This window comes from Coloeus monedula, assembly GCF_965178545.1.
Source record: "Coloeus monedula genome assembly, chromosome: 5".
NCBI lineage: Eukaryota > Metazoa > Chordata > Aves > Passeriformes > Corvidae > Coloeus > Coloeus monedula.
Window position 1 is genome coordinate 68,005,857 of NC_138785.1, and position 14,341 is coordinate 68,020,197.

The 14,341-nt window shown below is 39.7% G+C and overlaps 1 protein-coding gene across 2 annotated transcripts in view; it reads left to right on the plus strand.

Moving 5' to 3' along the window:
- FAM53A (family with sequence similarity 53 member A) overlaps positions 1 to 13,945 on the plus strand; it is a 71,701-nt gene extending 57,756 nt beyond the window's left edge. For both annotated transcript variants that reach the window (XM_082282683.1, XM_082282684.1), the window contains exon 5: positions 12,739 to 13,945. In XM_082282683.1, the coding sequence (XP_082138809.1) occupies positions 12,739 to 13,062 (324 nt within the window). In that variant the 3' untranslated portion in view covers positions 13,063 to 13,945. The remainder of the gene's footprint in view (positions 1 to 12,738) is intronic.
- Positions 13,946 to 14,341: the final 396 nt, after the last annotated feature.

Sequence of the window (14,341 nt, forward strand, 5' to 3'; positions counted from 1 at the left end):
TATGCTATTTGGGTAAAAACAAAACTTCTGTGAGCCAGGAGGGTAAGATGAATATATTGCTGCTATCAAGTGCATTTCTGATAACTTAATCAGCATGAAGTACCCAAAGCTTTACTTCTGTCAGAGTTCAAGGAACCAGCAATTCACTCTCTCTTCTCATGCTGCAGAGGCCACCAGTGTTGTCACATACTAAAAGCAGAATATCAATGTAAACTTGAAGAGGTAATTTAAGGTTTGGGGGAGCTTTTGAGTTGGGTAGCAGCTGCAGCTTGAAACTCATCTCTGAAACAAGGTGCTTGCAGCAGCTGCTTATGATTTGTCTCCCCCTCTAACAGCAGCCTGGCCTGACAGAATGTACTTGTGACAAAAAAAAAAAAGAAAATCTGTGTGTTTAATGAGGGTGAAACTTGGCAACTGTGGCCCAGAAATGGCCCAGAAAAGCACTGCCAGGAGTTCTGAACCACTTTTCAGATGGCTCAATGCAGTTAATGATCAGTTGTTTCTTTCCAGATAGTAACCTCCTTTTTGTGAAACACATTGCCCCTTACATTAAATATATCTGCTCAGTTCTGTCAAGACAACATACAGTGTTACATCAGCCCAAGTCTGTCTTTAGTCAGCAGGTTTGACTTCCAGAACATGATTAGGAGGATTGCTGCACAATAAATATTCCAAGTGATCCTAACTTATGCTTCAGTTTAGACTCTGTGGATTCTTTTAAATGGGCAAGGAAGAGGGAGCTGGATAAAAGTATGCCCTTGCCTAAGCAAGGGAGCAAACTAGAAAAACAGATGGTGCTAAAAATAGTTTATTACCAAGGTCTAAATATGGCTCTGTGATTCCCCCCCACCCCTCTTGTAAATAATGTAGCTATAAATCCTGCTAGGTATCAATAAGTATTGAATTAAGTCCAAACTGCTGAGTGTTACAGAACCTTTTGGCAACTTTCCAAGCTTGGTGGTGTTCTTCATTCACAGATCAACATTTAATTCCTTCAGGGGAAACCTGAAGAATTCATCCTCTTTGAATGGAAACATAGATGCAGGGAGCTTGAATGAGTAGCTCCAGGCTCAGGCATCCCATTGCAATGGAAGGGGAGCCGTGCTTGATGAGTTCCTGCTAGGTCGCAGCCAGGATGAATCTCCTCCTTTCTTTTCTGCAACGCATGAACAATCAAAGGCTCCTTTTTTATCTATTGTTGCCGTGGAGGGCGTCCATTTAAAGTTCAAATTCCAGCAGGCTTGGGAAGAAGGAAAGGAGATAGGAGTAGGCTGGGCTGGGAGATGATAGGCAAGCGTCAAAAGTGAGCTGAAGACAAGCCAGCACTTTGTCCTGTGACAGGACAGACCAGGCTGGGGGTACTTGGTTTTGAATGGGTGCCTGGAAGTTTTTTGGAGCAGTGAATGAAACGCTGCTGAGGTAGCAGGCACAGAGAGCATCTGGCGTTTTGCTTTCTTTGCCTCGGCAGAGTGGGTCACAATGTGAAATTAGGCCCGAAATGGCATTTAATGAAGTGAGCCCTTGTGCTGGAGGTGCCCTGTGCTCTGACAGTGAGGGAGTATAAGCCCTCTCCCTGAGGAGAGTGAAGAAAAGGAAATCTCATTAAGGATGGAGGTTTTCCCCCTCTTTTGTGAATGGATTCTGTAACAAATGTCTTGCAGATACCCAGAGCTGCTCAGCACTGTGTTGCTTTGCCATACCTGCAGTCAGCTTTGTGTGTATATTTATGGTACTTTTCTGTAAGCACTGTGCTAAGAAGAAGAGGAGGCAGCTTAATATCTGCTGCAGAGATGCTTTTCCTTTCTGGCAAGTTCCTGTATGTACAATAAGTATATGTTGCTGAAAGAGCTAATGAGTACCAGACCAGCTGCATTTGACATTATAAGAAAGGGGCCATCTATTGAATCACATGTCAGGTTTCAGCCAGCTGTGGATATTTCTTTTTTAATTATTACTTATCCCATCAGAAAATTGGATTATGCTTAAATTATTGGTGATGTTGTTTCAAAAACAATACAATACTGAGTTTAGAGCTATGATTTAGTGTTAAATATAGAGTACTTGTAGTTAATGTGCCTAAGCTGCACCAGAGGGTTTAAAGAGAGGTGAGAGCACTTTTCTCAGGTTTTACCATCTGGGTTTTGGCAGGTGGCAGGGGATTAAGTTATTTTTTTCCCTTGCTCTAAATTGCAAAAGATGATGGCTAGCAGAAGTGTTGAGTAATGTTTCGTCTTTGATACAGGAACTTTCCCCAGATTTTTTTGGCAAAAAATAAAATCCCAGTGTAATCTTCTAAAATTTATTAGAAAAAGAAGTTGTATGTCTTTGACTTTAACTCAGGGTAATTTGGGGAGAGGGTTCTTTAAGTATGCAGTATTTTTTTAATAACATGTTAATGAAATTAATAGATTAGTACGTTTTTATGGTACCTGAATGCAAGGACTTAACTCTCAAACTAGACTTTGTTCTTCCATACTCTGTTATCTGTTGTGAAACTTCCTTGCTTTTTGACAGTCACTTTCTGACTTGATGCATCATCATCATCATCTAAAAGAGACCTTAAACCAAGTTGATTCACCTGAGGCTTTTCTCTGCAGAGAGGTTTATTAAAATCACTTGGAAAAGTGGAAGGTTTAACTGTCACTTTGTCTTTTGTTAGTCTTGCGTTGTGTAGATCAATTCCTGCTGCATCTATGCACTGGTGCATATGTGTGATAAAAGCAGAACAGATATCTCAGGACTGTGAAAATGAACTGATGGGAATTTCTCTACATCACTTAGTGATGTCAATTCTTCCATTAGGATGGGAAATACTGACTTGTTTACATGCTTTTTCGAGTACATACAAATTGAAGGGAAGTTTGTTCTGTTCTTAAGTTGCTGTTAGGTGCAACTTTTAATGGAATATAGTTAATAAGGTGATGTTTTCTGCATAAGTGATCTGGGAGGTGATGGTTTAGTGTTAAGGTGAGCTGCAGATAATCAAATAGCTCATCTGTTCCTATACTTGGAAGTACTCATTTATTTTTATGCTGATGATGACATGTGCTTTGCAATAAAACTTAAGTATTAGCAGAAAAGGAAATTTAAATAAATGAGATTTCTGATGAGTTACTTGATTTCAGTTTTCTTTATAGTAATAACCATGTGACTAAAACTTAGAAAGCCTTCATAGTATACTAGGAAGTTTGCAAGCTGGGGTAACATAAACAAATGCTCATATTCAAAATAAAGCACGTGTAATAATTGAATGCAGTTTTTTGAATGTTTCAGCTTTTTCATGCAAACTCTGGGTTTACCGCACAATAGAGGAAAACTGAGGCCGTACAATGAGAGGTTGAGCTCAGTTTTAGTGTTACTTCAATGTTTTAGGAATCTCAGTGCTGACTCTGTCTTACACTAGCTGTGTATACTTTGCTTCTCCTCTGACTTGGTTTGATGTATTTTAAAACATCTATTGCGCTGAAGGATAAAGGACCACATATATGGTTTCCTGGCTTTTAAAAAAACATAGAGAGCCTCAACTGCTGACATGTTGTCAGCTTTGGTATTTGAACCAATAAACAAACTTGTCTGAAATGTATTTATCAAGCAGGAGCTTTAGTACAAGTTGAGTTAGTATTAAAAATGTATAGCAGTCCTGTCACTTAATGTCAGGAACACTTCCTGAACCACATTATTTCAAAAATAGATAGTCCAAAATCAGATACCAAGGTAGAAAATGCAGTCCATGCACCATTCACCTTCAATCTCTGGTACTAATTCTGTTGTTCTTAAACAAATGCATTGTGTTCAACTTAACTTGGCCCTGGAAATAATTAGTGGTAAAGGTTCACCTACAATTTGAATTAATGCTCCTGGAAGAACTTACTGTTAAACTGTGGGTTTTGCATTGAGCTGAGCAAAAGATTCATAGTAGCACTTGTGCTTTGTGTGTCTGTGCCCATGTGTGCCTCTGTGCACTTCCATAGCAAGATCTTAAGGCTTTGTTTTGGACAAGTATTTCTGTAGTGGAAAATTGGTCTGAAGAAGGGGGAACTGTTCCCAAGCTGATGGGGTAGTTTTCCCTTTTTTTCCCTCATCCCCCTTCCCTGGCAGAAGTGAACTTTATGGCCCAATTATAGAATCCCTTAAAATGCTAGTTATGATGGAGTGCTAGCATAACCCAATAATATAGGTGAGTCTGACATCTGTCAGTAACTAATGAGGGCAGCATTGGAATCAGGATTTGGGGTTTACTTTTCTAATTTCTCTTAAGTTTGACCCATCATATCAACTTAATATTGGGCCTGAGGATTAAAAAAAAAAAAAGAGAACGTGCAGGAATTTTAAGAGAAGTAGGTATGTGGATGTGTGCTGCAGCAATTGGTGCATATGTGATTCAGTTGTTAAAGTAATTGTTTGCAGCTCATAGCAAAGTCATGAAGGAATAAGACCTTGGCTAAACTGCTCAGGAATAGAACTTCTCTATAAAAATAGATGACACATAAATGGCAGGAAATGAAGCCAATATGGTCATGTTTTGAAGCCACAAGGGTCAAATCCTGTCCTGTGTTACTCTGGTGCATAATCAGTTAAGTTAAACCTTGTTACTTGAGAGCAGAGTTTGGCATGGCAAAGCAAACTTTGAAATGTCACTGATTATTTGGAGTTTTGTGGAAGCACAGCTACAGCTTTTTCTCTTCTTATCTAAGTGTATCTGGTTAGAAACTGAGAAACTTATTAAAACTCCTGGGGTTGGAGTTAACTTTTTTGTTTATGTTGTTTCAGAGCTGATTGTAGTCTGTTAATTCTTCTGTCAGAGGAATAATACATCAGAAGGCTTTGACTACCCAGGGTGGTCTTTGTTTTTGGATCCTGAATGCTGAACACTGAGAGATGGTACTGCAAGCAATCATAGTCTTGTTAAGCAGTTTTCTTGTGCTGCTCCTTTTGTGCCTGTTTCTGTTCAGGGATGTGTGTGTAGCTCATGTTAATGATGTGTACGTGCCTTCTTATTTCCCAGTCTAAAATGTGGAAAAATAGATGCATCTTTCATCTGTATTAATTAGATAAGGTTTAAATTAAGTCTTCATAAAATTTTGTCATATTACTAATGAAGAGGGTAATAAGCAGTTTAAGTTGTTTCTTGCTTCCATAGCCTGTTTCCTTTCTGAAAGGAAAGGTAATAGTTCTTGAATAGGAAAAGAGGGAATGACTCTGGCAAAGCATGAATCATTTCTGCTGGGAGAGAGCATGTGCTTACACTGTTTCCCTCTGTGTCCTCCTACCACAAAACCAGATGTGTTTATCATCCCTGTATGCACACAAGTGGTGCATCTGTTTGTTCATCACACCATTGCTCATTAGTGCTGTTGGCTGATTGGATTTGCCAGACTGAAGCCCCTCGAGCTTATGCAGGTCAAGCACAGTAGAGGCCCAACTCCACATTGTCTAGCTCTTCCGTCTATCCATAAGGTGAATAAATTCACTATCCATAACAGAGATGTGCTTAGGGTCAAGCAGCGAGTAGGAAAATAATCTGGATGAAGGGGTGCAAAGACAGTGTTTACCTTAAGGCAGAAAAGCTTCTGTGGTACTGCAGAGACCCCTGACTGCAGCTGTTGCTGAAGCAAGACCAGAGCAAGAACCATCTTCCAGGCCCTTTCCCTGTTCTTTCACTGCCCTTTTGAATCATTTTTTTGTGAGGTGCTTCTTTGCCTTTGAAGAAACCTCTGCTTTAATGCATCGGTGCGTTTCAGATGAGTGCTGCTGCTGTATCTGGTAATTGTCCTGTTTGGCCCAAGCCTTGTGCTGCGTTAGGCAGCTGAACAAAGCAATGTCACTGTTTCACTTTGGCACTGTATTGATTATCAGCCAGTTCAGAAGAGTTAAATCCACTGTGTGAGCCCCCTCTGTTGTAGCTAATGGCATAATTCATAGCATCTGGAGGTGCTTACTGGACTGGTCCTAAGAATAGCTGAAACTTTCTCTGCTTAATTACATGCAGGTGAAATAGGTAGGCCTGATGTTTGTAGAGTGTAATTCCACATTCTTACAATAAAAGCTTGCATGATTTATGCTTACTCAGACAGGGAAGGTAAAAGGTTGAGGTTCACAAATCCACTGAATTAGAAAATCTAAGAGGCTAACATCTTGATTAAAATTCCATACTGTAAACTTTTAAAAATGTGGTTTAATGTTGATCTGGGCATTATAAAAGGGGAAAATGGCTATATATGTTCACCCTCTTCATGTTAGCACTAGTGTTGAATCATATTCTTGACTGTATTACATTAAGTACTGCATTAACTCACTTAGCTTTCAATTTGTCTTTAAAAGCAACGAAACTTAACCCCTGAGATGAATGGTCCTGAACTTGTAAAAGCTGCTAAACCCCAGCACTGGGTTTCCTGCACTGAATTGTCCCTATCAGACCAACATTTCATTTTTAAAGGAATGACAGTAGTGGTTTGGCTGAGTAAATTCAGTTTAAACTCTTCTAGACTGACAAACTTTTCTTTAATCTGCTTAAATTCCTTAGTTTATTATGTTACATAATGTTGGAACTTCACTGAGTGCATGTAGTCTGTAAGCACATGAGGGGAGAGCTGTGTTCGCTCTGAGGGGGGCTGGGGATGCTCTCAGTTGTTCAGATCACTAAAAGGAAAAGATGCTTTGTTTGAGAGGATATTTAGTTTGAGTGTGAAATTTAATATCCTATGTGCAGTGTCCATAATGAATCATTTTTTTTGTCTGAGTTTGGGGCAAGGGGAAGCAGGCTTTTAGGTTGAACTCAATCTGTGGTATTGGTAATCTCTGATGTATTTGGGATCTGCCATGCCTCCAACTTGGCTGTTTGGATTGTGGTGTGATAGCAGTGATGTTAATTGGGTCTTACAAGTTTCCTGGCTAGGTGAGTAGGCTGCTTTACAGCTCTGAAGTCTGCAGTGCCTGAGTTCTGAAATCACCTCAGCATTGCTGGGGACTCTGTATGAGTGCAGTGGTGCTCAGTCAGGGAACTGGACCCCCATTTCCCTTCCTGTCCCCCAGTTTTTGTGCATTTTATTTTTCTCACTTGGAGACTTACCTCACACATTGAGCAGCCTTGTATTCTGGCATAACTGAGTATAATTAGATAAATTCAGCGTTTTGCTTAAATATTTCTTTAAGTCATTATTTTTTTCAACTAATAGCACTAAATAAAAACCCAAATTAAATCACAGGTTCTTGCAGCTTATAAACAAAACTTACAAGGATACTGTGGCACAATTTAGAATATGAGCATAAATATCTAGGCCAATAAATAGATCAACTTTCATGGTAGACTACACCAGAAAACTGCACGCTTAAATCTGGAACAGTCTGGCTAGTGGGAGATGAAAGCCTATTACATCATGATGCTGTTTAGCATCTGATGTGAAATGAGTTGATGGCAGTTCCCTTCCCTTCCTGGGCACCTACATCTGAAAAATTGAAATAATCTTTGAAGATACAGCAGAGACAAAGCACTGAACAATTGTCATTTCAAGTCGTAGCCATATTGCTTGTATTGCTGTCAGCTTGTATTGATTTTTAACTGGGTCTCTGGCATTGCAAATAGAGTTTCACCTTATTTGACTACAAGAATTGCAGCAGTAATTCTTTCTCTGCTGAAAGGAATGGTTATTATAGTTTAGTGTCTAATTACATGGCAGAATGTTAGAGGCTGTTTGCTTGTTCTCATTCATATCCAGTATTCCAGGGTTTTTTTCTGATTCCTAGCTATAGATGATGACATAAAAGTTGCCTTTTTAACATATAAAAGTACAGTCAGATTTCCAGGAAAATGAGGGATACCTGCAGAGCTACAGAAAGAGAAGAGCATCTTTGGTTCCAAAGTCAGTTTCATCAGAGATTTGATTTTGCCTGTGAAGCTGTCAGGAATTTTCTTGGGATTTGATTGTTTCCACATAATACATAAATAGAAATGTTTTTGTTCACTACTTGTTTTTTAACTTGGTGCAAGAACAAAAATTACATCTCTCTTGATTTACTTCAAATGCATAACCTAAAAATCTTCAGGACCTGATGTATTTTCCTAGACACTTGAATTCTAAAATTTAATGTATTGCTACACCTTTTAATTTCTTGTTTGAACAGGGAGAAATTCTTTCCCACTAAGCTTTGGGTTTTAACTTTTAGTGCATTAGCAAACCTCAAGCACATAACATCCTGGAGAATACTGTATTGTTTTCCTCCTGTCAGCACCACTTTGTACCAGTGAAGCAACATTTCTACTCAGCTGCAAGTTACTTGAAAGCAAAGGTTATCTGCAAACACTGGAGTGTTCCCTGAATGCTCAGTGCAATTCAAGACAGAAAAGTCAGAGTCAAATGTCAAGAGATTTACGTTACAGAAAGATTAATAGTTTGTTAAATAAACACAGCATTTTTTCTTGCTATTTTGCACTTTATGCATAGTAGAAGATGCAGGGGTCAGGACTGATGGGATATTTTTTAATCTATACAACCAGTTGACATTTCTAATCATTTGCAGTAGACACTGCACATATCTCCAACTTAAATTGTCACAGGTGAAGGTATTAATATAAGTAATTAGGTACATGAAGTGAAAATTCAGTTTACAGGGAGGGACACCGTTCACATCTGTGTGGTTGGATGTGATGTCAGCCAGGTGATGGTTTGTTCTCAGTGTGACTGTGAGCTGCTCAGCACCAGGCTTTTGTGTCAGTTCTTACAAAGTCCCTCCTTAGGCCTCCCTTTTAGCTTCACTGAATGGAGTCTCTCCAAATAATGAATTTGTACCATGGTTAGATTTTGTTGTTGCCGAGACTCGACTGTGACCTCTTTGGGGACAGGTTGGTGTCTGAGATATGAACACATCGTGCTGTTTGTGGTGCTTCTGATCTGAAGCTTAACTATGAGTTACCATCAGTGAAGGCATTTGTTTTTCAGCCAGTCTCACTAACCTACAGGAAACACAAGTCAAGGAAGTGAAGTAAGGACCCATGAAGCTCTCAAGGGAGAAGTGCAGCCCATCTAACTTGCCCCATCTCCATCAACTGGCTAGATACAGGGAAGGAACAAAAAGGCCACATGTTGCTCCATGCTTGGGTTCTGCTACTTCAGTGTTTTACTCCTGGATTAGATGCTGATACTCCAGGAAATTCCAGAATCTCCTCATGAGGACTACTGTACCAGCCACATGTTTCATATATCTGGTAGAGGGACCTTAACAGTCAAGAAATCCTGTGTGCCAGTCTTAAAGCAGCATCTCTTGTGCCATCATAGGCAGAAGTTGCAGGATGGGACAGGAAGCAAGCCAGATAACCAGTCTGATTATCCTGATAAATTCCCTCTCTTCCTAAGCCTGTGACTTCAGGGAGCAGCCCATCCTGTGGTGGGAACAGGTGCTGAGAAAGCAGTAGGATGGGCTCAGAGCTCCTGGTGGTTTCGGGCTTCCTCTGCTCCTCACTGTGCCAGCTGCTGCAGCTGCACCTCTTCAGAGCAGCTGGATCTTCACTCCCACTCTAAGCTGAGGGGTGGACTTGGAGGATGATGGGGGGCTTGGGGGAGAAGCATGAGAACTGCTGTTCCCATTATACACTAGGTTTTCATGCACATAAATGTCTTATTTTTTCCCTTGACTACTGTAGCAAATGCTCTAGTTTTGTTAGTAAAACAAAAACAACCTTTTTATTGCTTCTTATATTTGGAAAGTGATGTATTACGGGTTTCTGAGCTGAAGGTTTAGTAAAGAGTACAGACATTAGCTTCCTTTCAAGCTGCTCTGGGCCTTTCTTGTTTGCTTTGTATGGCAAGGGTCTAGAGAGATTTCTTTTATTTCCTTCCCTGCCATTGTTTTTGGTACAAAGTTGGGGTTTTTTTCTTAATATTCAGACATTTTATTGCCTCACTTCTTTTAAAACTCTGAGGTTCTTTTTTTTTTCTCCTTTTTTTCCATCACACAAAAGAATACTTTTAGCTGATTGAGTTCTATCCATTGCCAACTGTGGACTCTTTTGTCTTGCTAGTCCAGCATCCTTTATAAAATGAGGACCATTGAGCAAGTACTCGCAGGCTCCCCACTGAGCACAATTGTGCTTGGAAGGTGTGGTACTGTACCAGTGTAACATGGAAAGCTGCAGTTCAGAGGGCTTGAATGCATTGCAATTTCTACCTTTTGCTTTGTGAAAGGAGCGGGATTGTGCTGTGAGATAATAAATCCACCTATTTTTAGTTTGGTGAGGTTGTGACAAGTGGGTGAACAAAGAACCAGTTGAATGCACTTGCTGTTGTGTTGAAACTGGCTAAAAGTTCCCATTCAAGTGGTTTCAGCACAGTACAGCTAACAGGCAATTTTCCATTTATGTACACAAACCTTCTAGAAAGACAGCTGTGTGGTTGGATTAATTTCTAGCAGTAAATTGAATAAAAGATATTTTGAAGGGGGACTCGGGAATTCCTTTCTGAAACACTGAAAGCAGAACTTTGAAAGCTTTTCTTTATTTGGTCCCTTTCCTTCCCCGTACCTACTATAAATTTAAAGAACTGAAAATATTGTCCCCTATATGGAGATAGAACACATCTTGTTGTGTTTTCCAAAGGAATGAGATAGATTTAGGATTAAAATATACTTAAACATTTTTTACTTTAAAAATATACTGGTTTGCTCTTAAGTAAACATGAGTGAAATTTGTACCTGTTAGTCATAGAAAGAAACTCAAATGTTTCTACTTGAATAAGCTGTGAGCTATACAGAAGCATTTTGAAAAGAGGAATGTATATTATACCACAGCTGTTTTCATAGGCAAGTGAAAATTGAAAGTAGAAATCTTTTTGATCATGCAGGGTTATTTATCTTGTTGGTGTTAGTCACATGCAAAATTGGATATGGGTTTTAACCATGGCTAGCAAAGACTTTGAATTCCTCCTGACAAACTATGACCAGCAGTAATTTTTTTTCTGAGAGCTGACCTTAGAATGCAGGCCTTGAAGTTACATAAATCAGCTTCTAAATGAGGTCTTGTTTGTCTGTTCAAAGAAACTAGATTATCCCTTATACGTTTCCGGCCAGAAAGATCCATAACTTGTTAACTAATCATCTAATATGTGTTGTTTGAAAGCTGTTTGAGCAGGAGAAGAGCAGAACAAACCTCTGATCAGTAGAGAAATGTGTTGCATTGATGTGTTAAATGTGGTGCAGGCTCAGGGAATGCTGCTGCAGTGCCTTCCCTGTGGAGGGGTACCAGTGATGGGGACCACCATCCCATCCCAGTGCTTCTGATCACCTCAGCCTGCCTGTGCTGTGACTGAGCTCCAAAGCTTGGGTGCTCTGCTTTTTACCTTTACCTGAGCTTTCCCTCCAGTGAGCTTTCTGTGTAGATTTGATGTAGGTGTGTCCAAGGAACTGTGTGACCTTGCAGCATGGCAGTGGGGTTGTCTGCAAGGTGTTCCATATGTGAGGATCAGGTTAATCACCTCCCTGTAGTGAGGTTTCCTCTTTTAACCAGCTGTATACAGACAAACCTAATTCAAATTTCTTCTGAATTTGTGAAGTTTTGTTTAAAAAATACCCAAGGATAAGCCCCTTATGCGGGTGCTGATGTGCGTTGGTGAAGTAGGAACCATTACCCTGTGCTCTGGAAGAGCATCTGGAATACAGCATACTAGGAATGTTGCAATATTCCCGTTTCAAATAAATATAAAATACTTAAGAAATGACAAATTGGGGGAGGAAGCTGGAAATGGGTGTGAAAGTTGGTCTTGTTCCCTGTGGATCTCCTTGTAATACAATGATTGCTGTGTGAGAGACTGGAGTCACTTAACCAGTGAGAGACTGAAAATCAGTGTTATTCTGTCTTGCACCACCTCTGAGAGGAGCCCTGGCTATTTCACCTTCCTCTCACTGGGTGCTCCTATGAGGCACAGTTTGGAAGTTTCTCACTTGTTAAAATCTAAGTTCTGCTCTCTGTATATTTGTTTTTTATTTTCTTAAGTGCTGTCTTTGGATTCTAGCCAAGGATCCCTTACAGCTCCATGAGGAGCTTAGGCATTTTTCCTTTATCTGTGGGACAGAGGTAGCACATTTACTGAGTGTTTCTTTTCTTTTGCCTTTGTATAAATAAAGATGAGTGCCCCTCTGGTTTTAATATCCTTTGAATTTAAATAGAATTGCTCCAGAGCTCTTGTTCAGACAGTACCCAACTGAAAGACAAACTAAGCTGACTCTGGAGCAAGATGCTCCTAGTAGAGGCTTGGGTTTCTTCTGTTTGAGATTACCCAAATGTGCCAGTTGTCCTGACAGTCTCACTGAGGTGATGCCTGAGGGCTCATTGTCTGCAGGGGAAATTAATTGACCAGGCTGCAGTGCAGCTGTCTGACCTAAATGCTGGTGTTACCAAATGCTCTGCACTGGATTTGCCAGAAACCCAATACAGCAAACTGGGTGGGTGTCTCTGCTTCCTCATGTAGTTGACCAAAGGTAGGTTTTGGAACTTCCTGCACAAAAAAGGGGACTGTTTTTCTCACAAATGGGAATCAGTATAGCCAAAATATCTTTGCAAAACCTGACTGTTGTAAGTAAATACCATTCTTCCTCTTTCTTCGTGCCTCTCATTTCCAGGATTACTTTAAACACGTGGCACTCTTGAGTACATAGACTCAAACCATTCAACAATGTAAGGAATTTGTTCTGTTCCTCCTGTCCAGTCATGGTTAATATAGTCATGGTTTTATCTTTTTTTTTTTATTGCAGACTTTAAAAAATTCCAAAAGTCTTTGCTCCCTTGACTATGAAGATGATGATGATGACACACAAATGAAGACAATTGTGTCATCCCCATGTGACTCAAATGATCTTATGAACATCATCACCCCTGGCTCCAGCCCGATGAAAGAGCAGCTGGATGAAGGGAGGCACCATGGCTCATGCCAACGTAGCTTCAAAACAAGGGATTATAAGAAAGCAGACGCAGTGTGTGAAAGCGACGAGGACACGAGTGATTGTGAGAGCAGTGAGGAAGGAATCTTCCCTCTAGACTGTGGCGACTTGGACCTAGAGCAGATTGAAAACAACTGAGACTCCAAGTTGTGTGCTAGAATCAGAATTGTTCTAAATTAAAGTGATAGAGGATTACCTTTGCCATGCATAATCCATGTCCCTGAATCTCTGTATTGCCTATCTTTGGGCCTGTGTTAGAAGAAATGTTTCAGGTGGGGAAAAACGTGAACCATTGTTACCTGTTTAGTCTATTGGTCAATACGTGGATGACAACAACAACAGCAACAACAACAAAAAAAGTAGGAGGTTAAATGTTATTTTGAACATTAAGGAATAATTTTGATTAAAAATTTCCTAACAAATATTTTGCATTTTTATGGCTTTTACAGTTCTGGAGAAAAAGCATCTCTATTTTGAAATGAATTTTCAGAAGGGCATTCTATAAAACTAAATCTGTCTACAGTGATTCTGGTGTGGGTCTATGTTGCTTTTGTTAAAGAGCTTAATGTGAAAATTGAATTGCATAATAAAATTGGTAATAAACCTTCAGATAGAACTCTTAAATATCTGGTTGACAACTGGTCCAAAATACTTAACTGCCATCTTTGACAGTGTCTGGTTAAAAAACAACTTCATAACATGTACAAATGTTCTTTTCATACATTCAGGACTTTTTGATCAAAATATGGTAGTGACCTTAAAGGTTAACATTTTTCATTATTTTACTACTTGAATTGTTTTCTAGCCTGAGGCAATGCTAATTTAGGTGGGCTAAAACTGCAAGTAGCTGCCCACCTTACTTGGTCATTACGTTTTCTGTGGTTCAAAAGAATGTACAACAAGAGCACTTGAACTTTTAGACAGGGACTTTGTAATGATCAATTCCCCAGGAGGTGATCCCTTCAGCAATACTAGAAGGAAAATAGTCCTTGAATTAAATAAAACGACATTTTGCTTTGCACTTGTGTCTATTTATGGATTTTACTGGTGAAAAACGTGCAGTCTGTGGCAGATTCTGTAATGTGGTACTTATGTGTGGAATTGGGTGGAGGGGAAGGGCAGATTTCTGGTCATCTGAAACAAAAGTGACATCAGGTTTGTCTGGAGAGCTGTGGAATAACTCATGCTGGATCCCGAAAGTGTCTCAATGATTACATACGCTGGAATCATCTCAAATGTCTCATTGCACTCATTGCAGACTATTGCAACACATACTTATTTTTTTTTAGTTCAGCTACAAAAAGAAATTTCCTCAACAAGGGGCCAGCTGATCTCAAAATGGTGTTAAAGGGGATGGGAAATGGGAAACTTAGATTATGGCCTTTTAGTGCATCATGTTAGTGTTCTTAAATGAGCC